Genomic DNA, 24,440 nt, shown 5'->3' on the forward strand with positions numbered 1-24,440 from the left:
TATGACACTAATTTCAAACATTTCACTGTTACATCATAAAAGAGTGACTCTCGTGGGTACTACCTTGTTTCAGCCACTCTTGCACTTTGCTTCCAGCATGCTGGCGTGAAAAAGGGTCATTAGCATCCAAGTCCCTCCTCTCACAGGAAGAAAGCAGCATTAAACTTCCTGGAGCGTTAACTTTTGTTGAACGGTCTTCCTGCTTTTAGAAGCTGCTCAGCAAAGTAAAAGACAAGCATGACAACAATCCTCTGCAGACTGACAGGGCCGAGGTGCTTATTGTGGAGATACGGGGCTGTGATTAAGAGGGAAACTCACAGCCGAACTTCCCATGTGATTCCGCAGGGAGGAGCGCGACTCCTGGCCGGCGGCGGTCGGCCTCTGACGGGATACAGTCGCGCACAAAGCCGCAGGCAGCACACTGAGGCGGCGGCTGCCGTAGAGGTGGATTTAAAGCGGTTAGAGGGGAAAGACGATGGTAGGGGCACTTTTTGCACAACAGTATGATGATAACACGAAAGTTTGCAGAAACATATTTTTGTGTTTGACATCTTCTCAACGCTTTAGTCTCACGGAACCCCTCGCAAATGTCAAATTTCTGTGCTTACTTGCTGTCTGGTGACGACTGGTCGATAACTCCCACAGGTTATCGTATTTCTAGATTACTGTTGAAACGGGCGGTTGTGTTGAAGGACATTAATTTCTTCTCATGAATTCAAACTGTACTTTTTAACATGACAAGGAGACTTCACATAAATGAAATATGGAGACTCTTAAATAAATCAGTAATTAGGTTATATATCAACACCGAGCTCCAGTACTGTTTTATTACTGATTAGCAGAACAATTGTTTAAGTATAGATGCATAACGCGTTACTGTTTATCAGAACTACCAGTAAACATTTATTTAGGCGTGTAGTAAGAAAGTAACCACATTCTGCTGGGAGTTGAAAAGTAGTGCCCCCCCCTTATTTCTTTAATTTTGCACGAAGTTTTAAATTTCTTCACTGACTAAATCATTAATTTGCTACTCTTAATACATTTTAATTCGAGTTATGTGTTTAATGCATAGCAATGTGTATTTTTAATAAGTTTCATGCGCACAAGCAAGCCATTTTCGCATTGTGCGAACATATTTTTATGTAGCTTTATTGTTCCCATGTTTATTTTGTATGTTCGACATTATTTTTACACATGTCATGTGTCAGGTTAAAGGAGCACATTTTAATCAGAGTGTAGCATCAAGTCAGTTAAACTTCTGGGATATTGATCTGGTCATTTACAGGTGGAGGTCACTAGCAGTTTCTTCCCTTCTCATCTTTCCTGACTTTTTTCCCATTAGTTTTGCATAAGGCTAGGGTCAGTGTCACCACTGTTAGCATGAGCAATACCTGCACCCTACAGAGGTGGCACAGGTAGTGCAAATCCTCCAGGATGGTATAACAATATTGCTAGAAGGGTTGCCTTGTCTCCCAGCACAGTCACAGGAACATGGAACTGATTCCAGGAAACGAGCATATACTTTAGGAGAGCTGGACAGGGCCATAGAAGTCTTTAACTCATCAGCAGGACTGATATCTGCTCCTTTATATGGTAAATGGCCTGTATTTATATAGCGCTTTTCTAGTCCCTAAGGACCCCAAAGCGCTTTACATATCCAGTCATCCACCCATTCACGCACACATTCACACACTGGTGATGGCAAGCTACATTGTAGCCACAGCCACCCTGGGGCGCACTGACAGAGGCGAGGCTGCCGGACACTGGCGCCACCGGGCCCTCTGACCACCACCAGTAGGCAACGGGTGAAGTGTCTTGCCCAAGGACACAACGACCGAGGCTGTCCAAGCTGGGGCTCGAACCGGCAACCTTCCGATTACAAGGAGGAACAGGATGAGCCCAACAGATTGACCAACAGGAGGCCAATGGTGTGAATATCTCTGGCCAAGCAATCAGAAATAGACTTTATGAAGGTCAGCCTCCTCCAGTGGGCTCTGTGTTCACTGCCCAGCACCGTGGAACCCAGTAGGCAGGTCCACCAGTGGCATCCTGTGCTTGTCACAGATGATAGCAGGCTCACCCTGAGCACAAGTGACAGACATGGGAGGGCCTGGAAAAGTCGCGGTGAACATTATGCTGCCTGTAACATTGTTTCAGGCCATCAGTAGATGGTAGCATATCAGTAGATATATCCCACAAGAATCTGATGAGTTTCTTTAATTTTCTTTTAACAGCAGAGTATTTTAACACGTATATGTGAGCGTTTTAGGTTTCAACTGGCTTTTGTTACAAATTAAATATTTTTGTTTCAGGATGTTTTACGTATTAGGCCTACTACGTGTCTTCCAGACTAAGGTGACTTTAGAAAGCCGATTCCATGGTTTGATACTCTTGATTTCCATCATGGTCATGGTGGAAATAAATAGTTAATGAACCCACATTTTTACTGAATTGTAAACGGCATGTTTATAAAAACTCAGCAAGATTAATTTCTAGCTGTTGCCCTTTATTCCTGTTGTTGCTTTCTTTTCCTCAGGGATCGTAGAAGTGTTGATGTGCCGGCACAAAGCCAGAAATGCTCTCGGCAATGTGTTTGTGTCACAGGTAAGCAGACTTCCACGTCTTTCTCTCTCTCTCTCTCTCTCTCTCTCTCTCTCTCTCTCACACACACACACACACACACACACACACACACACACACACACACACACACATACATTAAACACATATGCAGCAGCCACTGAGACATGATGACGTGTGTGTGTGCAGATGAGGAAGGTGGTTTCCACTCTGTACAATGACTCAGCGGTACGTGTGGTTATCTTCAGGAGTTTAGTGCCGGGCGTTTTCTGTGCAGGTGAGTGATCTCTGGTGCCAGGAAGGTGTGATCAAAGTGTGCAGTAATGATGTGTGACCATGTGCGTTATGATTTATGGTTAGGTGCCGATCTGAAGGAGAGAGCTCTGATGAACAACTCTGAGTCTGATCTGTTTGTTCACGGCCTGCGCTCCCTCATGACTCAAATAGGTAAAAAAACAAACAAAAAAAACCCATTAAGGTTGAGTGATTAGTCAGTCTTTTTTTCAAGCTAAATGTGTTTATCCATTTGTAAACTTTGCTCACTTTGTTTCAATAACCTGGCAGCATTGTTGCCCACGCCGACCATCGCAGCGATGGATGGAGTTGCACTGGGAGGTGGATTGGAGTTAGCCTTGGCCTGTGACCTTCGCGCTGCTGGTGAGTGACCTCTGAACCTTCACCTGTCAACTCCGAATCGGATCTGCTTTCTTTCTTCCGGTGATGCTAATCAGGTTAGAAAGGGGATGTCATGTTCCCTTTACAGCTGTCACTAATCCACTCATATCAGATCAGTGGTGGAGAATAGCAGTTTCAACATGGGATCATTTCTCTTCATTGACAATTTCCTCATTGGACACACAGGATTCCCCGGGGGGGGGGGGGGGCAAAAAATAATCTTAGAGCGCAGAAAACGTTTCTGAAAAGATTTCAAAATACTGTGTATTTTAAAAGTTTCCATTATATGTAGACTGACGTAAAAAATTTTTATTTTACTATTTAGTTTAAATGAATATATCTTGGACTATTCACACAATATTTACACAATTTCAGCTATCACAGTTAATGAACAGGTAATTTACTGAAACAATATCTTCTAAAATGAAACAAAACTTTCCCAACTCTTTATAAGTAACTTAGGGGGAAATTAAACTGTCAGCTTTTAAACAGCTTTGAATAAATGTAAATGTGTTATATACACAATGGTCAAGCTAAAAACATACTCCTGAGACGATGGAGCTCTAATGATCTGTTGATGAGCTTGGGGACTAATGAGGCCACATCTGCCCAGCTGTTCATGCGTTTGAACCTTCATGTGATTGGTTATATTAGGCGCAGCAGCTCAGTGATTGGTTGAGCACAGATGAGCTGGGTGAGCAGGTGTTTGTGTCAATTGCTCTGACAGAGACATCAGTCAGATTTTACACTCTCTCCAGCTTAATGGCACTTAGACCTTCAACTGTCCTCTGTTTGTGTGTGTATGTGTGTTGCAGCAAATTCGGCACAGATGGGTCTTATTGAGACGACACGGGGGCTGCTCCCAGGGGCGGGTAAGACGAACAGAGGTCACTGAAATGACCCTGAACTGCACTGACTGTATGTAAATAGAGATAAAGCAGCTGTGATAAGTTGACCTTGAGGTGGTTTGTCCTGCAGGGGGCAGTCAGCGTCTGCCACGGATGATCGGTGTCACTCTGGCCAAAGAGCTCATTTTCACAGGTAGTAATTCAGAAATATTGATGTGATTTTAGTGGCACTGAATACTCATCAGTGAGCAAGGATTTGGTGTGTCACTGTCTCTCCTTGTCTGTTATCAGGCAGGCGCGTGGGAGGGCAGACAGCTCTGGAAATGGGGCTCATAAACAGAGTAGTAGAACAGAACCAGACAGGAGACGCTGCCTACAGAGAGGCACTCAGCCTGGCCAGGGAGATACTGCCCCAGGTTAGAGTACAAACACACTTTTCATGCCGCTAAAGCTCTGATACTGCTGCATCTCTCCTCCTTCAGGCAGGGGGATCTGCTCCCTTTCCCCTTTCTCTGGATGCAGTGGAAGGGGAAGAAACAAAAACAATGCATTTCTTTTTTCCTTTCTTCCGTCTTTTTTTTTTTTCCTCTTCCCACCTTCCCTCTCACCATCTCCCTCTGCTTGTCCCTCTCTCCAGGCCTCTGTCGTTCCATATATCTTTCACTCCAGTTCAGATGCCCACAGTCAGTGGGGTTAGAGTGGCAGTCAAGTGGAGAAATGGACCACAAATAGCACCATACACTATCACATTTTCCAACACATTTATGCTCGACTTAGCACGGATTGATTGATTAACAGGATCTTGCACTGAATCAAAGTGAGGGAGCACAGAGGAAATAATAAGAGGGTGTAGATCTTTATTTTGGCACTTCTGTTTTCCTGGAATTTCTAAGACAAATGTACTGCTGCTTGCATGTGATTAAACTGTAAAGAGTTCCTCCAGTTAAATTTCTGTAGAAATGCATTGCTCACATTGATTGATCAACAGTTTAATATTTTTGATTCTCTCTCTCAAACTTTAATTTTTGAACAAAAAATTGAATAAACAACAACATAAAGGGACGTCAGTGGTAGAGTGAAATAAAGTAGCTAAGTATCAGAGACAAAAACGTAAAGGAAGGTGAGCATTTTTGTGTCTATCATTGTTTATATTCCAAAGGTCCTATATTTAAAGTAGAGCCAATCCAGGTGGTTTGGGCACCTGATTAGGATGGAAGGAGATAATACCATCGGCATCTAACCCTTTTTGTTTCTGTTGCTCAGGCTCCTATTGCAGTGCGGATGGCTAAAGAGGCAATGAACAGAGGCTTGGAGGTACATTATGAATCCCAGATCTTCTTTAAAGGTCTTTACATCAGTGAATTTAGTGACTGTTCTTTCTTCCAGGTTGATATCGGTTCAGCAATGGCGATAGAGAGGATGTGTTATGCTCGAGTAAGTCTTCCACTTCTTGTTTATGATTTCCGAAACACTTGTTTTAATTTGGCATAATTGTTGTGGTTCAGGAATTTTCTTTTGAGCTAAATTCTAAGGCAACCCAACACATAGCTGATGCTGAGGCTGTTATAAATTAAATTCTAGTCGGGCCTAGCTTTGACATGAACCTTCTGATGCTCGCTCCACTTAAATCATCATTTACTTGTCCTCTCTTTATAGGTCATCCCCACACGGGACCGACAAGAGGGTATGGCAGCCTTCATAGAGAAGAGAGCTCCGCGGTACACTGGGGAATAAACTCCTTTGAGCTACTGGATTTCTTTGTCGTACCGACATGTGAACACAGAAGCACACTGCTTTCTGTAGCCCGATGTCAGATAAACAATTAACATCTATTGATTGTCTTTGTGACTCTCAGCCGGTGCCAGTACATTAATTTAGGCCATGCAAGTGCTCAATAGTGGCCACTTGCTTTTGTGACTCAGGATCAGACTGACAAGTGCAGATTGTTTATAATTTGTTATATTTGATGCTTTATCAGGAACAAGGTCATCTTTGAAATGAAACTAAATAAATAAAAAAGACAGCACATGGGTCATCTCCAGTTTTATGGCAATGTACATTCTTTATTTCTAAATTTGAAAATGCGATTCTGAGCAGCAACATGGCACAATCACAGCAGACATACAGTACCTTGACTTTCTGCATCTTCCAATGGATTAAAACGCTTGTGGAAAAAACTAAGAACTGGCCTTTTATGCAGGGCGATATTCAACCAAACTACACGACTTTGGCGGAAAAAACCCCCAAAAGTTCTGTCATCTAAGACTATCCTTGTGGAAACACTATTAGCCTGGGACACATGCGTCATTAAGTATCATTTTGGAGCCTAATGTTCTATATTTATCTATATAACCATACATCCAGTAATCTTTTCAAGTCTCCTGACCTGTCACTGGCATTCCTGCCAAACAAATTTATCTCCAATTATTTAGAAAGTGTTATTTATCAAAGTGTTTCAGCAAAAGTTTTGCATTTTGAGAATAAACTTTGACCAGAAAAATCACCTCCATTCTGGCAGTCAGTGGTCACTTTCCTACCTTTAGTTTGTGGATTAAGGGAGTCGACTTTATTCTCAAAATGCAAAAATAATTGTACTTTATTCTGCTTCATGTCTCCTCAGTACTCTTTCCTAGTTATGTGTTGACAGCATAGTAAATGACAAGGCCTGCAATAAGAGATGAACAACAAAAATGTAGCCAGTCTCATAAGCTGTAACAGCAAGTCTAAACGGCAGAAGCATAACTGTTAAAATAGCAGCCTGTAGGATGCAGACATCACACGGCCGGTCACTTTCAGAACAGAGAAATGCCTTTAAATAATTTAAATGTTTCCACGCTATTGTTGTATAAACAGTTTTTCTTCCCTTTGTTCAATCAGATGGAACTGAAAAACATACAGTAGAATAATTTCCATGCAATCACTCCTAAACAACGACCCCCCCCCCCTTCAGTATCCTTATGTACAAATACATACACTCTTTGAGATGCAGACACTTGTACAAGCGCATATATGCACACATGCTCACACTGAAGTGCTGTCTGTCTTAAAGACACTCAGATGCATAACAAAAAACATACTTATATATAAATATATACACAAGTTTCTCAAAGAGAAAACAGATGTGACTCACTGTAAATGTACACCTATCCTCACTATGCTGGCCACATCATTATTGCCATTTGTGTCCAGGAAAGTATATTTGGACGTAAACAGACACATGTGACTGTAGTACTCAGCTTATCATGTAAATTGTCCTCGTGAGCTTTCTGCACTGCTGGCTCTGCCACCAAGCGGGTGGATTTAGGGCTCCCCAATGTTTAGAAAATTTAAAGAAAAAAAAAATGCAATCGAGTTTCTCAAAAAGATGATTTCTCTATAATTTAGTTTATCGTGTTTGAATGTTTGGAACGCCCGAACCCACTGAATACACCCTCGGCAAGCGTCCTGTCACATCAAATCAAAGGCGTTAGCTGATAAAAGACTAAATGACGAGTAGAGCAGCAGTAGTATTGCAGACCCAGAGGCGGGGGTTTCAGTGAACTGAGCACTGCCATAAACAAACAAGCAGGCATTCCTAAAACGAACAGTATAAGCATTCAGACAAACCCTAACCCCCATGCTTGAGCTCAGGGCGATGGCATGCGTAAATTTAAGAGCTAATCAACCAGTTCAGACATCCATAGTACTCTGTAACATATGAGGGTATCAGGGTATCGGTCCTCAGTTGAGCTTTGGGGAATTATTCCCAAACTGAGATTTGTAAGTGTGCACTGACATATTTCGGGTTAAAAAAACAACAAAAAACAATTCCTCTTGATACCAAAAGCTGACTGAAAAAGGCCCAAACACAAATTCATGATTTGATTTGAGCTCTAGTGACAGACAGTTTATCATAATTTACTTTTTTCTTATTTTTTGATAAGCACACAGAGAAATGGTTTTTTAAAGAGAAAAAAGCGAGAAAATAAATAAGGTTACTCTGTGCAAAGAACTGCAATGCCTCTGTCCTTAATTCAGTTTACATTTTTAGAGATTCTTGTAAGTCCATGTTTGTGTGTGAGATATATTCTCACACACACAAACACACACGTGACCACCACCTCCCATCCACGGTGGGACCCAGCTTAATTTCCTCTTCTTCACCAGAGATTCGGATTTTCTGAAAGAGAATGAAAGCATAATCAATCTTCAACCTCTGCGAGGGTGAGCTAGCTGCTGATCATGCCTTACCTCTGTGAGGTTACTGCGGCGGTGGGCGGCGACTTGTGTGTGTGTGTAGTGGCTGGCCGGTGCGAGCTCTGTGGCGCTGTAGGCTCTCTAGTATGCTCCCAGCCAGCAGTTTGACGTCTCTGTGGGTCTGTGGGTGTTTGTGAACATGCTCCAGCTGCTGCAGACCACCCTCCTCCAACAACATGCTGCAATAGCGAGAAGCTGCACACACAGAAGTATCCACAAGAGGTTTGAGTAGGTGAGGCATCACATTAAGCTAGAATAACCTTTGGTTTTATTTTTGCATGGATCTGTGTCTCACCGTTCTTGCTACAGACATGTTGCATTGCCCAGGCTGCCCACAGCTGGACACCAGGGGTGTGAAAACACTCCAGTAGGGGAAAGAAGGGGTTAAATGACCTAAAGAAGGGAAGAAAATGACAATTATTGTGTGACGGGATTAAAATGGGAAGCAGAGCCTTCAGCCATCGCGTCCCTTACAGGTAGAACCAGCTACTCAAAAGTGGGAGAGACGGGCACCATCTGTAATTTAAGATCAAGCTTAAAATGCTCATTTTTGATAAACACTATGGTTAGGACTGGATCAGGTGACCCTGAACCATTCCTTTGTTATGCTAGACTCTGGAGGCTGGGATGTACTACGCACTTGTCCCTAATGTCTTACATTAAACCCACATTATACTGAAATGTCACTATGACTATTGCCATTTAATTTTGCTTACACTTGCTTACAGTTTTGTGCTTTACCTTGTTTGTAATTTATCATCTCTGTGTGCACCTTTTTTTTTTAATCTATTTTGTCTGTCTCAGGATAAAGGATGCCCGATTCTACTAGAGGTCTTTTAGAGTTTAAAGGCGGTTTCCCCCCCACTGTCATCAAATGCTTCAATTTATTGGTTTGTAGGGTCTTAGCGTTATAATATTAGGTGCCCTGAGATTACAGGATTTGTCTCCAAATACATTAAGGAAAAACAAAAAACAAAACATTGAACTGAATGTAACGTATTAACATGAGGTTTGGAAGATTTGGCTCTGAGATCTATAAATTTGAGATTTTGCTGACACAATAGTTAGCATAGTCGCCTCTCGGCAAGAAGGTTTCCTGTTTTGGCATCCTTTTTATAATACTCCATCATTATTGAATAGAAGCTGTATCTCACCTGTAGGCCACCATTTCACACTCTGGCGGGGGCCACTTCATAATGACAGCATGCTGCACAGACACACAAACGCATCACGCTAAAAACCAACATTTCCAATAACTGTATTTATGCACAAGAGTTCTCATTAAGCTTGCTTATTCCTACCAATTGCTCAAGCAGTGAGGACCGAAGACTGGGGCTGAGCGCCCAGGCCTCTTTTCCTCGTGACGTCAGATGTGCAAGGATGCCTGCAGCGAAGTAGCTGACCTCCACTTCCGGGCTGTGCAGCAGACTGCTGATGTGGTCCAGAAACCCCTGCACCATGAGCTCTCCATGCAGCTCCCCAACCTCTGCTATGTTGTTCTACAACAATCAAAAGGCGAGCAGGGAATAATGATTCCTTAATTTTGTTAACGCATTCCAGATTCAGTTTAGCTTCGGGATGAAAAAAAGAGAAGTAAACTCACCAAAAGCCCGAGAACCTTCTGCTGAATAGAAGATTCATTGGGGAACGACTGCAGATAAAGAGAGGGGGAGGTAGGGATAAAAACAACAGTGAGTCATCTTGCCCCGAAGCCATGTGTACTTATACGGAGGAACACATCATTAAGTGTGATGATGAATTCCTATAGAAATCTGCTTAAATTTGTTCTGTATGTAGCATTGCCTGTTTTCTTTACATGTTCACATAATTTCCATGTACCTCTAGAACTTTAATGAAGAGATCTAGCCCCTGGTTTTCGATAAAATGGCGGCAGGTTGTTGGCGACTCATCAGTGAGGTTCCAGAGTGCACTCAGTGTAAATTTGAGGGTGGCATCCACCACGCCCTGAGTTGCCTTCTGACGCACGATGTGGAGCAGTTGCTGCAGGGCAGAGAGAATGCATTGTACTGAAAATCAGCCTTTTTTCGATAAATGAGTAAAGGCAGATGAAAGTCATCCAAGATTAAAAAACAACAACAACAAAAGAACAACTCAAAACATACTTTCACGATAAACAGCTCTGCTCCCAGCTGGGCCGTCTGCTCTGTGGATAACTGCAAAAAAGCAAATGTTGCAGCACTCAAAGAAAATACCCTACAGATGTACTTTCAATGCATGAATAACCGTATATGTGGTACTAATACAACACCAAATGTACCTTAGCAGCGAGTATGGAAATGATTGCCACAGCCATCCTCTGCATGTTTTGATCTTCGTGGTTGCAAAGCCACTGCATGACCAGTTTGGCAGCTTCAAACCTTTAAACAGTAAAAGGAAGCAGAGCATTTTAAATTCTACCTTTACTGAAAATGTGTTACGTCACAAACCGAGAATTACGAATTAACTTTGATCACATTTTGGCATGTTTATAGTTAAAATCTTTGACAACCTTTAAAAAAAATTAAAATTAAAAAATTAAAATAAAATAATAAAAAAAAAAAAACTAATAACAAAATGATCAATATTTACACAACAAATGTGGTGTTTCCCACCTGTTGAATGGAACTTCTTGCAAAATGCGATCACTGCACAGAGACAGCAAGCAGTTTTTCTGCAACTATAAAAAGAGAAAACAGCCATGATTGCAGAACCTAAAAGCTATCAGACTGCTGCTCCTGCTGCTCCTATGTTTTTATCTTCTTATCAGTTCTGTTTAGTCACAATAGGCTGGTTAAATATTATATCTGACTTAGAGCCTGTGCAGGAAAATATAATGGAAAATGAATAAATAACAGTGCTCACAGATAAACTGCATTTTCAAGCTTACAACAATAGGAGAAACATTAATTCCGCATGCAAACATGTGAGCTAGTTTAGAAAGCATATGCTAAATCCTTTTTTTTTTCTCTTGACTTTGTGGACAGTCTCTTTAGTGGACGACATGGGGAAAATACACAGTGAAAAACAACAGAACTAACAAAGGTTCTTTTGGACACTCCCTTATTTATAAAAGGTCACCACAGTGGATGGATACAGATATTTGTTTTTTTAAAATGCTGGATTCCCATCACAACCTTTCAAGGGATATTTGTCCCTTGTCTGAAACATCCAACAGAGGAAATGTTTGACATAAAAACACAAGAAGTAACGTTCAAATCATATTTCTAAGAATTATAGTGTAGATATTATTTATTATTGTAATTTGAACCACTCTCTCACACAATCTAAGTCTTACTTTACTATTCTTTAATTACCCCATTTTTATTTATTTATTTTTTTTATATAAGAGCAACATTTCTTGTACTATCACAGCATAAGTTCTACTCACTATGCACCTGTGGCACTTTAACTGTGTTGTTTATTTACTGTGGACTCATTTTTATTTTTTATTATGCTTCTATAGATAAAGTATCCATCTATCTATAAAAACTGCCTATTCAGCATGTGGCTAAAACACAACACAACCTCAACTGTACATCATCACAACACTGAACAGTTATCGCACAAAGCACGTTTCCCCCATAATTTTAGAATAAAATGTGTATCGCTTAACAAATCCTTTTGTCCAATATCCAGCTGTGCACGTCACTTCCTATAATGGTTCATTTCTACTTGTGACCAGATCCCTGCATTTGTTTCCATTCCAGGCTGTATTGATTTGGAAATCTTGTTACTGAGGAACAAACAAACATAACGTTACGCAGTGCACTATTTACTTGTGTTTTGTAAAAAAAAAGGGAAACTACTTATTGTGGTTGTGGGAAGTTCCTCAAATCTTTCTAAATTTCATATTGTCGCAACACTCACAGGCGTTACCAAACGACCCAGCTAACACAGTGTTCTCCAAAGCTGACACGCTCCTGCCACTACCCTCAAGAATACTGGACTAAAACTGTGCTTGCCTTTAAACTTGATTTCTTACTTTTGTTTAACACATCTATCTGACAACTTAGTTGACCAAGTTTGATTTATTATTAATGTATGCAGAAGCAGGTTGTGAGAGTGAATGTAATAATGTCTACTGTATAAACAGGCAACAAAAAGAAAAAAAATTGGCTATAAAATCCATGTAGAGCAACGACAATCTTGATGCTTTTAAAATGGAAAAACTTTGTGCCCTTTAAAAAGATTTATAATCTATAATTATAATTTCCAATTTATCCTTATTAGCTGTTATTTTTTTGGTAAATGACCATTTCATCCTCTATGTTACGAGTTACAAAACCCACACATTTAAAATCAAGAAATCCACTAATGTGTGAAAGGAAAATTGTGTCAGTGAATGCCATTATAACATGCAAAGAGCTATTTTCTGAGAAACTGTGACATAATGGACAAAAAAAGAGAAGAAGAAGAAGAAGAAAGAAGAATTCTCTGTGCAGGTAAACTGTATCAGTCAATTGCAACCTGCTAAATAAAATCTATGTTATAAACTAACTGTTTATTGGGAATGAGCAAAAGCAGCCAGGCATGAAGCTACCTGCTGGTGGTTGGGGAAAGTCCTCATGGCTTCCAGTAGAAGCTGAGTGACGGTGCTCAACAGTCGAACTGGCATCCCTGCTGCCAGGTCCTGCTTCGTCAGGTTGAACACACAGGCGCTCGCGGCTAGCTGGACATTCAGAGTGGACGGATGATTCTTCATTCCCAAAACTACCAGCTATTTAAAAAAAAAAAAAAAAAAAAAAAACACAGAAAGAGGAAGAAAAAAAATTCAAGAAACAGGAAGTCGAGAATGATGAGTAACTAAACTGTGCAGAGATACAATGGTAGTATAGTGCTTCTTCACTTAAGGAGGATATCTGTGGCTGACAAAGGGACCAATTAAGATTAAGACATTATGTGCACTACTTAACCATGATATGATGCTATAATTTCTTTTAAAGATTAAGTAAAATAATAACTTAATAGGTTCAAGGATAATGTGTTTACCTTTAGGATGTCAGGCCTTGGCTTCTCCATGACATGAGTGAGGCTAAACAGATGAAAGAGAGCTTCTCTCACAAAACCTTCTCTCTCACTGTAGCGCCGCAGTGCCTCACAGATCTGAGTCTCATTAGCTTCTCCAGTCACCTGATGGCACACAGAAGATACTTGAGCAAACCTGATGTTTTCACTTTTTGTTTAGTGCCCATTTATGATCATTCTATACCTACCTTTAGATTTCCTTCTCCTGATAGGAAGTCTGAAAAACCAGCATCTGTGGCCAGAAGTCCCACAAAGGTCATTCCTGGCCTCTCTTCAACAAATGCCTTAACAGCTGCATCTGTCACCTGTAACATTCACAGATATAAGAAATTACTCGACTTTAAAATATGTGTGCTTTGACTGCGGTTTAACCAAGAAACAAATAAAAATATTAAAGCAGATGAACACACCTGTTTCCTCCCTGAGACATCTAAGGAAACAAGGGCGGGCAGAATCCCTGGCTGTCCGAGAAGTTGACGAGCCACGTCAGAGGTAAATTGTTTATCATCACTAATGTCCAGGTGCTGCATGTGCAAAGGTTTACACACACACAAACAGGCATGGCTTATAAAACCTCAGAGATGGAGTTTTCTTAAAATGTTTTTGAAAAAAACCCAAAACAAAAACAGAGAAACAGGTTTAATACTAGACACACAATCAAACCACTAACCTGCAATACATTCAACTGGCCTATGACTCCCAGCAGCTGAGCAGTGCTCATCTCCAGCCTTTTCAACTGATGCAGTGTCAGTGAGCGCAGCCGCTCCTTCAGGCCCAGCAGCGGGCTCAGGTTTGTGACTGAAGTATTAGAAAGATCGAGGCTCTCCAGCCGAGGCAGAGAACACACATCGCCTAGCCCAGAGTCGTAGAAGTCTACATTAGCTAGAGAGAGGGAACGCAAGCCCTGGAGGGCACTGAAGCGATACCAGATTGGTTCCTCCAGAGAGGACATGGTGAGGCCTGTAAGGACAAGTCGCTGAAGGGACTCCTGCAGGGAGAAAGTTTAAATTACTTTCATACAGTGGAAAGAAAGGGCAGTTATCCACAAAAAACTGACACACTCTCATATTACCTGACAATATTTATTAGTGGCCAGCCCCTGCAGGATATCAGGAATGGTAAGGTCTGCATTGACCCGGGCAGCATCCAACTCCAGCAATCTGTGAGGGCACAGGGCTTTCTGGAAGGCCTCTGCAGAGATCCGTGCAGTACGGATGCAGGCCCGTCTCAACCGCAAGTATTCACAGTTCCGAAACACACCCACTGTGCTGTCGTTCAGCAGACCTATAGCAGAGTGAATTTATCTTTCGGAATCAAGCACAACCTTAAACAACACTGGCTTTTTACCCAGGGCAAGGATTTAGTTTACTGGCCATCAGTTTGAAGTGGCTTTCACTTCAAATATTTCCCCCAAGTGCAAGTTAAGATTTTTCATCCTCATGAGTATCATGGTGACCTTTTATGATCCAATGAATAATGTATGTGTGTAGAAACTAGAGCGCTAGGCTGCAGCAATACTCTGGACTATTCGTAAACGTCTTTAAAGGTTTACCTTCAGTGGCCATTTTGGCCAGGAGCTGGTCTGCCAGCTCCTGCGGGAAGAGTACAGCCTCCCTGAAACAGAAGGAGCCATCAGGGCGCTTCACGCAGAAACACTCCAGGTTTTGGCTCACATAGGTGAGGCACAGGTCTGTCAGAGCCGCTGGAGACGCCTCCTCCTGAAAACCAAGAGGTGTGTTGATGTGGATGCACCGAGTACAATTTTCTACAACTGTCAAAGCAAATAAATCACCTGAGACTTACCGTGTTTAGGAAACTGCAGGCCATGGCAAAGGCTTTAAAAGAAAATATATTTTAGCTTGTACAACCGAGACTTGTGATTATATAACCAGCCTGCTCGTCGTCTCGGACACCTCTTTCCCTTTCAATTTACAGTGTCCACCTGTGTGAGAGTCTGAGGAGCTGCTGATCACTCTAAGAGGTACCAGGAGAACGTGACGACGCACGAACACAACGGAGCTTAACAGAGAGCCAGCTAGCTAGCTCACTTGGTGTCTCGGTGGTAGAAAATCACCAGGCGAGCAAAAACATCGAAAGCTTACGAATGAGGGGGAATTCATGTCGACCAGCTGCTGAAGCGACCGAAAGACTGAACCTAGAAACCTGTTTGGCATGTAATTTCCACTGTGAGCAGTTGGATCTATTTTTAACTAGAGCGACTAGACAGACAGTAAACAAAGGTCATAGCACCGGAAGTACATTAACGAAGGGAGGCTGGACTACGGAAGCCCGCAAGGAAGGGTTACAAAACCAGGAAGCGAACAGCCGAAGACAAACGTGACCGCGTCCATCTGCTTTTCAAAGGGACACTATTATACCATCAAGCACACTTTGCTCATATAATGACTTCACATATAGCGGCAAGCATCCAGACAGACCTTTGCGTTTTGGGAAGAACTTTTTCAGCATCGCATATCAAAGTCAGTCATCAAGGTCAAGCAGCAGCGGTGGACGCCGTGAGGAGCTGAGCACATGTGATTGTTGCAGAGGTGAAACTAGTTCAAGTAAAGCGGAGAAATGGCTGGACTTATAAATTTTGAAGACGAGAAGGAAGTGAAGCAGTTTTTGGATAATTTAGGCGTGGAGTACAGCTTTCAGTGCTACAATGAGAAAGATCCTGAAGGTAGAAGTTTCTGAGCTGTTCACAGATCGGTGGTGCTGAAACACATGGTAGTTATGCAGTTCTGTTTTCCTCACTCTTTGCCCCCTGTTTCATGCTTTTAGGGTGCCAAAGGCTCGCTGACTACTTGGAAGGGGTCAAGAAGAACTACGATTCTGCAGCACAAGTGCTCAAACATAACTGTGAGACGCATGGGCATGGAGAGAGCTGCTATAAACTCGGTGCTTACCACGTCACCGGCAAAGGTGGATATTTAACCTCATTTATCTTTTCTGAAGTGTTAAATACTAAACACTATACTGAAGGCTTTGAGTTTCTGTTAGACTTTTATATCTACCCTACTACATTTCAATGTGAAATCGAAATATTGTGCCATTTTATTTTATTCAAATTAAGATTTTATAAGAAAAGCTCATGAAAGGGCAACCAGTAAGCCTAACTGGTCCGTGGTTCCTTTAGCTGTCACAGTATTTTGTGTCAGCACAACTGTAAAAGCTGAAAAGTTTCCAGGATAAGCTTCTGAAGCGATGACTTATTGAAGCAACTGTGCATAATATAGTGCACATATTATCACCAGTCATTTAAGTACTACTTGTAATTTTGATCCTTTGATACATTTTGCAGCTTGTTGCTAGCATGAATGACCTCTAAGGTTACTTCTACTTAAGTAATGCCATTACAAAATTCTAAGTCAGTCCCCTAATCTTTTTTTTTTCTCCACCAGGTGGAGTCACCCAGTGTCTAAAAGCAGCCTACTCTTGTTTTCTGCACTCCTGCAATTCTGGAGGAAAGAAGTCTGTAGACGCTTGCCATAATGTTGGTCTTTTAGCCCATGACGGACAAGCTATGGAAGGAGGACCTGACCTGAAAGCAGCTCGGCAGTACTATGAGAAGGCCTGCGCAGGTGGATTCGCTCCTTCCTGCTTTAACCTCAGCGCTTTGTTCATTGAGGGCAATTCCAAAGGGCTGGCATCAGATATGGCTCTCGCTCTAAAATACGCTAACAGGGCTTGTGAGCTGGGACACGTGTGGGGCTGTGCCAATGCAAGTCGCATGTACAGACTTGGGGATGGTACAGAAAAGGATGAAAAGAAAGCAGAGGAGCTGAAAAATCGAGCGAGGGAGCTGCATGGTATAGAAAAGGAAAGGCAGCTTAAGTTTGGGGAGTAGCACACTTTTGTTGAATTATCGTTGTTTTGGTTTAGATTATTTGTTAGATAGTTTGTTTGAATAAACCCACCTCGTTCACAGGGTTCAAAGATTGAAGATAATGTCTATTATTTTTAAAAACATGATTAAGTGCATCAATACATTCAAAACATTTGCAAAAAAAAATAAAAAATGGTACATTCATCTCATTTCTGTGCAAGTGTTGATTTTTTTTCCCCCATGTTTCTGTGATTTGTGGTGTATAAATGACTACACATGAGCCTATACAGTTTGAAACAAATATACCCATCAGATAAAAAAGGTTTAGATCACTTTATTTTAGTTATATCATTAATATCATTTCAATTAGTTTTCCTTTTCCCCAAAAGTCTAATTTTTTTTTGTTATTTCACACCTAGTTTTAGTGCTGCTTTGGAGATTTTATATTAAGCTTATACTATACTAAGCAGAGACGTGAAACATGTGGCCTGGGCCAAAACTGCCCCACTAAAGGGTCTAATTCAACCTGCCCAGATGCCATCACAAAGTGTGAAAACTGCTGAGAAGTCATCACTAACTCCAGTTGTATCGCATAAAATGCGCCATTTCCACTGTGGGGACACAAACACTATAACTAGGGTGAAAAAATAGTCTTCTCAACAATTTTGAAAAGCACAATGGTGTCTTGTCCACAAGAGGGAGTCAGAGGAGAACCCATGAACTTTTAGCCCTTTTGAAGCCAACCAGCCCTTCAAACAGAAGTCCGGCACTACAATAGAGGGCGGGCTGTGCGAATCCCATCTGCCAAGCCTTTAACTGGCAGTGCATTGACAACCTGCGGATGATATAAACAGTAGCAAAAGGTCTCCGTACATTACGAGCTACTGCAGAGGATAAAGGGCAGATCGGCCCGCTGTGCACCCGGGAAGCTCCGCCCGTTAGCGGCGTCTCCTCTCCTCCTCAGCCCTCATTCAAAACAGAACACAGCTGTTGCGAGGCGCATCGTCGTGTCCGGGAGTGTTAGCCTAACAAAAACGGTTAGCAGCCTGCTTTCCGCTGATGTGCCCGCTGGAATACCAGAAGAAGAAAGAGCAAAACGGCGCACTTCGGTGAGTTACAGTTACAGAACACGACGGGACAAAGTTTGCCATCGTTAGCGACACAATTGCAAAGAAATCCCTTCCCATCCGTCGCGATAGCTAGCTAACGTAGCGGCAAGCTTGACGAGCGGTTTGGGTGTGTTTGTTTTAAAATGCAGGCTGCTTATCAAAGTAAATCGGCATCCATCGCGAGGAGCGGACGCGGAGATACTGGAGCAAAGCGCGAGTGAGGCTGGTCGTCTTTTTTTTGTAACGCAGACTCTGTAGCTGGGTGCAGCATTGTATTTTAGCTATTATATTCTTATCCCATCCACTCACGTGAATGTACAGGTCGCCCCACCGCACACATAAATACACACATCAAGAAGCAGTACCAAGGAGTTTGATGTGAGGCTAACAATAGATCAACGTGCAAGCTAGTTGACAGTAAATGCATCATGCTAATTCACATGGAAACCTTTGAGAAGAGTGGGGGGAGCTAGGTAATTAGCGATTAGTGTATCTGACTTTCTGTGTCGGGGCAGGGAGTTTATGTCGACCCGTTTGTGCTGCTAAACCAGCACAGCTTACTTAGCAGCCACGGGCCACTGCAGGCTCTCTGCTCGGGATGGCTCATTGGCGGTGAACCCCCTGCAAAGCACCCCTCTGGGGAGTGCTTTGGGTGTGGTGTGGGTTCACCCACAAACAATACAGTGCACAAGCAACGTCTATCTCGTCTTTTCTAAAGCATGTCTTAGTTTAAGAATAACCACAAAAGAAGAACAGGAAGGTTATTTGGAGAAAAGGGGGCAACCAGGGATTCTCAACCTCACTGATCGGAAATTTTGGAAGTGCAGTTGGTAGGAGGTTTAAATCAAGCAGTTACATCTTATCTTCCACTCCCTCTGCTCAGTCCTGTGCAGCACAGTCTTTGTGAGCGTCCTCTGTGACCCTTTGCTGTTGCTCGCCTCTCTCGCCCTGTTTTAAAGGACTCTAAGGAATGTTCCATATGATATTTGGTGTGGCTGTGTGAGGCTGCTGTTCCCAACACTTAACATATGACCCCGAGGTTACTGGTTCACGCACATGACTAGCATGCCTTTACAGTGCTGCAGTGTCGCATTATGGAGAAATGACTGACAGTCCTGTTTGCCTTAGCCCTTTGTAACAGTTAAATATATGCAGAAGGTTTTTTATCCATTGGGTAGTATTACTGTGGCAGTCATGCCAGTTCCAAGACCATAGTCACTGAGTACTTACAGTTAATGTTGAGCCTAAAGGAAGAGAAAACTTTGGCATTTGGAAAACTATTTCCTTCCAAATGCCAGAAATCCTCAGACTTCCAAATGTCAAAGAAAGAAACTGCTTGGAATTCTTTTTGGTTTTTAACTTCATTTTAATTCAAAGTAAAGAAAGGGGAAGCATTGAGAACAGTGAAAGTTTAGTCTTCAAGACAGTAGTCTTGTGTGTTTGAAGGGTGCATCTGAATCATTTAGTCAGCTCCTCTTAAATGTTGGGCTTAGTAGGATTGTGTTTGTCTTGACTGCCATCGGCCTATAAGTAAAAGGGATTTTCATGGCTCAAACCAGCCCTTTTGGAGTGGGGGTGGGGGGCAGCTGGCTATGTGTGTGAGCATGAGTTTGTATGCAAAAAGTCTGTTACCTTACTTAACAGCAATCTAAGTATTTCCTGTTTTGTTTTGTTTTTGTTTTTTTGTTTTTTCTTTTAACCATTTGAAAACCTTAAATGTATTTTAATGTTGAGTAAACTCAACATAAACCTTGACATATTTCTAACCAATATATTATTATTATTATTATTATTATTATAGACCTGGTGATTTTCCCTTTAGTTGAAGGGCAAATTCTCTGTGATGGGGAGATATTTTTTTTTCTTTTTAAAAAATTTTTATATATGTAGCAAACACCCCGATATTACATTCACTGATGGCAGTGGCTTGTGTTCTTCTTTTGTTTGTATCTGGGGTCCAGTTTAATAAATTTAAATGAATTGATCCAAGATAATGTAATCAAGGCCTGACAGTTATTTATTTAATTTTATAACAAAGATAAATTTCTTTGGCACAAGAAGTCAGAATGAATCATTACAAAAACAATGCAAACTAACAAAATCTGTATCTGCACAGCCTAACGGCTGAAATGTTTTAATCATTGGTGTCAGTCCAGAATTTCACAATCCGTGCATCCCTAGGGCTTAGGAATGTAATCCAATAAAATACAGTTGCTCTACTATTCTACCTTACATGGAGCTTTGCATTAGTCCAGAGGAACACAACTCCCATCTGCAACCCTATTTACAAATGCTGTATTTAATGATTATTGGGAGTCTTTCTTTCTTTCTTAGTGGTCAATCTGATTCTTTGTGTCTTCCTGTCTGTATACAAAAATATCATGTTGGTTTCAGTTTATATATTCCACTTAATCTTGTGCATTAGCAAGCTGTATTCCAAAAATTTAAACAAAGTGCCTTTACAGTCTGAGCGAGAAAATCAGTTATACTGAGGATTTTAACATCATCACATACACTTCCATTTACAATCACTGATATTCAGTGACTCTCTGTAATGTAATTTGAGCCCCAGCTATTTTTTTTAGAAACTGTCCCTTGGTAACTCTACATGCCACCTCCGCCGTCTGGGCCAGGCTAATCCCAGAAATGCTTCATCTACGTGGGCCCATCTGTTCAGCACTGCAGCGTAACTGCTCCGTCCAAGGCTTGCAAATGTGATTAGTCGGAGATTACATCTGTGTGAGTGAAATAAAACTCCCCTCTCAGAATCGGAGCCGTGTGTTTACAGGAGAAAGGGATAAGCATTGTAGAGCTTTTGCGTCATCAAGTGTAACCCCTGGTCTTTCTCAGATTGTGTGTCTCTGCTCTACGTTGCGTCACGTTGGCTGCTGTTTATGTGTAACGTTCCTAGACGCAGCCTGCATGCGTCTGTGTAAGAAAATGCAAAGTGCAGCTTTCTAAATGAATAAGCAGTCGGTTTGTGGGCTCCTTCTACATATTCTAGGAGCGTTTTGGTCTGCATCTCTCCTTTTCTCTCTCTGACCTCCAACCAGTGCTGTTGCTCAGTTGCCAGGGTAACTTTATGCGTGTGTCTGGCACATCCATTCAGCGCAGATGGAACTGCGAAGTCACATGTCGTCACACTCTTCCTCTGATGCCTCCCCAGCCCTGGCACCGTCACTGCAAGTACAAATTTGGTTATGTGCGTGTTCATTTTCTGCATTGCATGCAGACGCCACAAAGTAGGGCTGCTCGATTATGGCAAAAATGATAATCACGATTATTTTCACTGAAATTGAGATCACGATTATTTGACGATATTTATTTAACCCTTTAAGACCTACTATAGAACCAAGTCCACCAGAGCTTATATTATTTTTTTTACATGCTGTAGTGCCATTTGTGGGAGCATTTCAAGTTGCTATACATCAATACAACTGTTATAGCCCATATTTTAATAATATGTATGCATTAAGTCCATAGTAATTACATAAATTGCAAAAAAGTGCAATAAACTACAAAAAAAATTGAAAATCGCTTTTGTTTTGTTTACATATATTTCTACTTGGAGAAATTTAAGAGGGTTATCCCTCAAAACTTTAAATACAATAAAGTTGCAAAAAATAGTTTACAACAACAGGAAATTTATTTTGAGTGTCTTCATAGTTTTATTTTGGAGATACAGCAATTTTTATATACTGCAGGAAAAACAAAAAACAATCCTATGATGCAAATTTGCAAAGAAAACAGCATGTGCATCATTTCACTGTGGGAAGTGTTACGAACAGCTGATGGATCGGCAAAGCGTGTTTCTGGAATATTATGTTTTTGTTCCTGCAAGCGCTTTTTATGCAATTTTTGCAAAGCTATATGTGGAACGAAACCGTGACCGAGGACAAGCTGATGGCATCAGATGTAAGTACAACTCCTCCGGTTTCATATGCAAAACAAATTATTGCGCTAGCTTACACGGTTCAGGTTCTACAGGGATTTAAAAATAGTTACGCAAAACGGAGCGTGCTGCTCTGACCGGCTTTAAAGGGTTAACAATGACTTTAAAAAAATAATATAAAATAGTGTGCAACACCACTGAAGTTTTTTTTTTTTTTAAACTCTCTTTTCAACCAACGGCAGTCACTCTCCAAATAACTCTCCAAATAACTTCTGCTTAGCTTTCCGAGCTTCCCTCGGGTCCTCTTAATCAGCGGTCTCCAACCTTTTTTGCGCCCGACAATATTTTCACGGACCGGCCTTTAAGGTGTCGCGGATAAATGAGGGAGGGGCTAATAATCGGCTCAGTCATTTTTAATGATCGTTGAAAGCCCAGATCGTAATCGTGATTAAAATTCGATTAATTGAGCAGCCCTACCACAAAGCCACCAAAGATCTGTGCTACTACTGGGAGTTATATAACAGGTCGTTGTGCTTGACAAGGAGTTTTGGAACACTGATAATAATATATTGTGTTTTTGATAAACTTTTCTATGCACGAGGTGTTTCGAATGTTACTGGCAGTTAGTTGATGAAGTGGGTGTTGTGGATATGAGCTTGGCTAGAGCCTGACTAGTTGCCTGCGTACATCACAGCGCGAGAAGAAGATAAGAGACGAGGATAATGCATGCAGAATCTCAGAGGCAGGCACCGTGTTTCACTGCGTAGGATTGAGCAACGTGACTCTATATTTTCTCCCTTTGCTGTATACCGAACAAATTTTGAGGAAGTCATGTAAAAGTGTCTCTTATTGTTATGAGTGTGTTTGCCATGTGGTTCCTGCTCTGTAATCACAGCTCTTGTTTAGGAGAAGTAGAGGCCACTGGGGGCCGGCGGACACAGGCAGTATTGAAACGGAAACTGGCTGGTGGTTGTATCTCTCACATACACACCCCGCTAAACACACGGTACAATAGGCCGAGCAGCTGCTAGAGACCTTGAGATTTAACCACTCATGGGAGTGGCTAACACATGAAAGACTAGGCTGGTGTCCACCCCTCTCTCAACACTACTAGTGCCTTGCTTCTTAGTTGTGTAACTTTGCTCACTTTCTCTTTCACTATGCTTTCATGTTTTGAGTGGACATGACGCTATTTTAGTTCTGCCTCGTCAGCCTGTATTTCATTCTTCCAGTTATCAAGCAGCAAGACTTGCAGTACCTTGTATGTTGTATTACTTTCATTTATCTTGCCTCACCACCTCCACTTCCTGCTTGCTTATGTCTTTTCTAAATATGAAGCTCGTAAACATGTCTATCACTTATCATCCATTGTTGCTGAGTGTGACTCATTTTATTGATTTTGATTTTACCGGTCTGTCGTAGATATAACTGTATCAGAGTATATCATATGAAGATTTATCTGTTTGTTTGTTTTAAACAGAACATAGGGCATAAGTGGACACTTGGTAATGTAAAAATCCCATAGCTTGTCCACTGGGGTGCACGCTGACTGTTGCTTACAGTATGCCTCCTTACATTGCTAGAAATTGAATAAACAATAAGCTCATCCTTTTTCCTTCTATGAATAAATATTATGCTATGAAGATGAGACTTAACAGGCCACAAAAAGTTGAATTTAGCTCTTCTACTAATCGGCTGGAGTCTTACTGATGGTGCTGCTGAGTACTAATATTTTTAACCCGTTACTTGACTATAATGATTATATATTCTTAAGTAACCTGGAATAAATTATTAAAGACAACTCTCATTTTAAACTTTGGGCTTTTAGGAAATCGGGTAATTTTTTTTTTCTTTATTAGTTTTTTGCAGTAAAAGAAGTTTTCACCAGAGTGTCGAGACTTGCCCGTTGTGATTGCTGCATCACTGCAGCTGTGACACAGCATTCAGTGTTGAATATGTTAAACTGACGATCGTCCTATTTGTTTGTGCCATCTTGCACTGCATGGATATTTAAGGGTACATCCATACGTACAACGTTTTGTTTGTTTGTTTGTTTTTAAATGTTAAAAAAAGTGCACATTTCCAAAGGTCTTTATCCTGGCAGGAGTTTTCCAAAAGCTTAGTTTTCACTAAATCCTATATGCTGTTTATATGTGGATGAAGGCTAAAATGCATTGAAAAAGCAATGTTGAGTAAAATACCGGTGCATATGTGGATGTAGACTCATTCTGGCCTTTCTTGAGGCA

The 24,440-nt window shown here is 41.4% G+C and overlaps 4 protein-coding genes across 4 annotated transcripts in view; 3 read left to right on the top strand and 1 right to left on the bottom strand.

Moving 5' to 3' along the window:
* Positions 1-181: 181 nt before the first annotated feature.
* echdc2 (enoyl CoA hydratase domain containing 2) lies at positions 182-6,146 on the top strand. The gene is made up of 11 exons (XM_085347578.1): positions 182-478; positions 2,537-2,604; positions 2,770-2,857; positions 2,941-3,027; positions 3,145-3,237; positions 4,071-4,127; positions 4,234-4,296; positions 4,395-4,519; positions 5,367-5,417; positions 5,490-5,537; positions 5,760-6,146. Exons 1-11 carry the CDS (start codon positions 238-240, stop codon positions 5,835-5,837), a joined length of 999 nt encoding a protein of 332 aa, XP_085203704.1. The 5' UTR covers positions 182-237; the 3' UTR covers positions 5,838-6,146.
* Positions 6,136-15,590, bottom strand: zyg11 (zyg-11 family member, cell cycle regulator). Its single transcript, XM_085347576.1, has 18 exons — positions 15,168-15,590; positions 14,917-15,082; positions 14,437-14,648; positions 14,035-14,352; positions 13,775-13,888; positions 13,553-13,669; positions 13,329-13,469; positions 12,880-13,056; positions 10,952-11,016; positions 10,618-10,717; positions 10,463-10,513; positions 10,179-10,340; positions 9,943-9,990; positions 9,641-9,838; positions 9,494-9,546; positions 8,635-8,732; positions 8,334-8,534; positions 6,136-8,262 (listed from the first exon to the last, which is right to left on the bottom strand). The coding sequence occupies exons 1-17, from the start codon at positions 15,189-15,191 to the stop codon at positions 8,344-8,346; spliced, it is 2,235 nt and encodes a 744-aa protein (XP_085203702.1). The 5' UTR covers positions 15,192-15,590; the 3' UTR covers positions 6,136-8,262; positions 8,334-8,343.
* Positions 15,591-15,686: 96 nt separating this feature from the next.
* Positions 15,687-17,274, top strand: coa7 (cytochrome c oxidase assembly factor 7). The gene is made up of 3 exons (XM_085348373.1): positions 15,687-16,047; positions 16,149-16,289; positions 16,769-17,274. Exons 1-3 carry the CDS (start codon positions 15,942-15,944, stop codon positions 17,212-17,214), a joined length of 693 nt encoding a protein of 230 aa, XP_085204499.1. The 5' UTR covers positions 15,687-15,941; the 3' UTR covers positions 17,215-17,274.
* An 816-nt stretch (positions 17,275-18,090) lies between these two features.
* The window catches only part of ralgps2 (Ral GEF with PH domain and SH3 binding motif 2), a 70,529-nt gene continuing 64,179 nt past the window's right edge, over positions 18,091-24,440 (top strand). Inside the window, exon 1 of the mRNA XM_085347251.1 lies at positions 18,091-18,302. The gene's annotated coding sequence lies outside the window, so the exon portion shown is untranslated. The remainder of the gene's footprint in view (positions 18,303-24,440) is intronic.

Source organism: Diplotaxodon limnothrissa, linkage group LG23 (genome assembly GCF_057381915.1).
Source record: "Diplotaxodon limnothrissa isolate DT_005_m linkage group LG23, D_limnothrissa_male_GT1.1, whole genome shotgun sequence".
Taxonomy (NCBI): Eukaryota; Metazoa; Chordata; class Actinopteri; order Cichliformes; family Cichlidae; genus Diplotaxodon; species Diplotaxodon limnothrissa.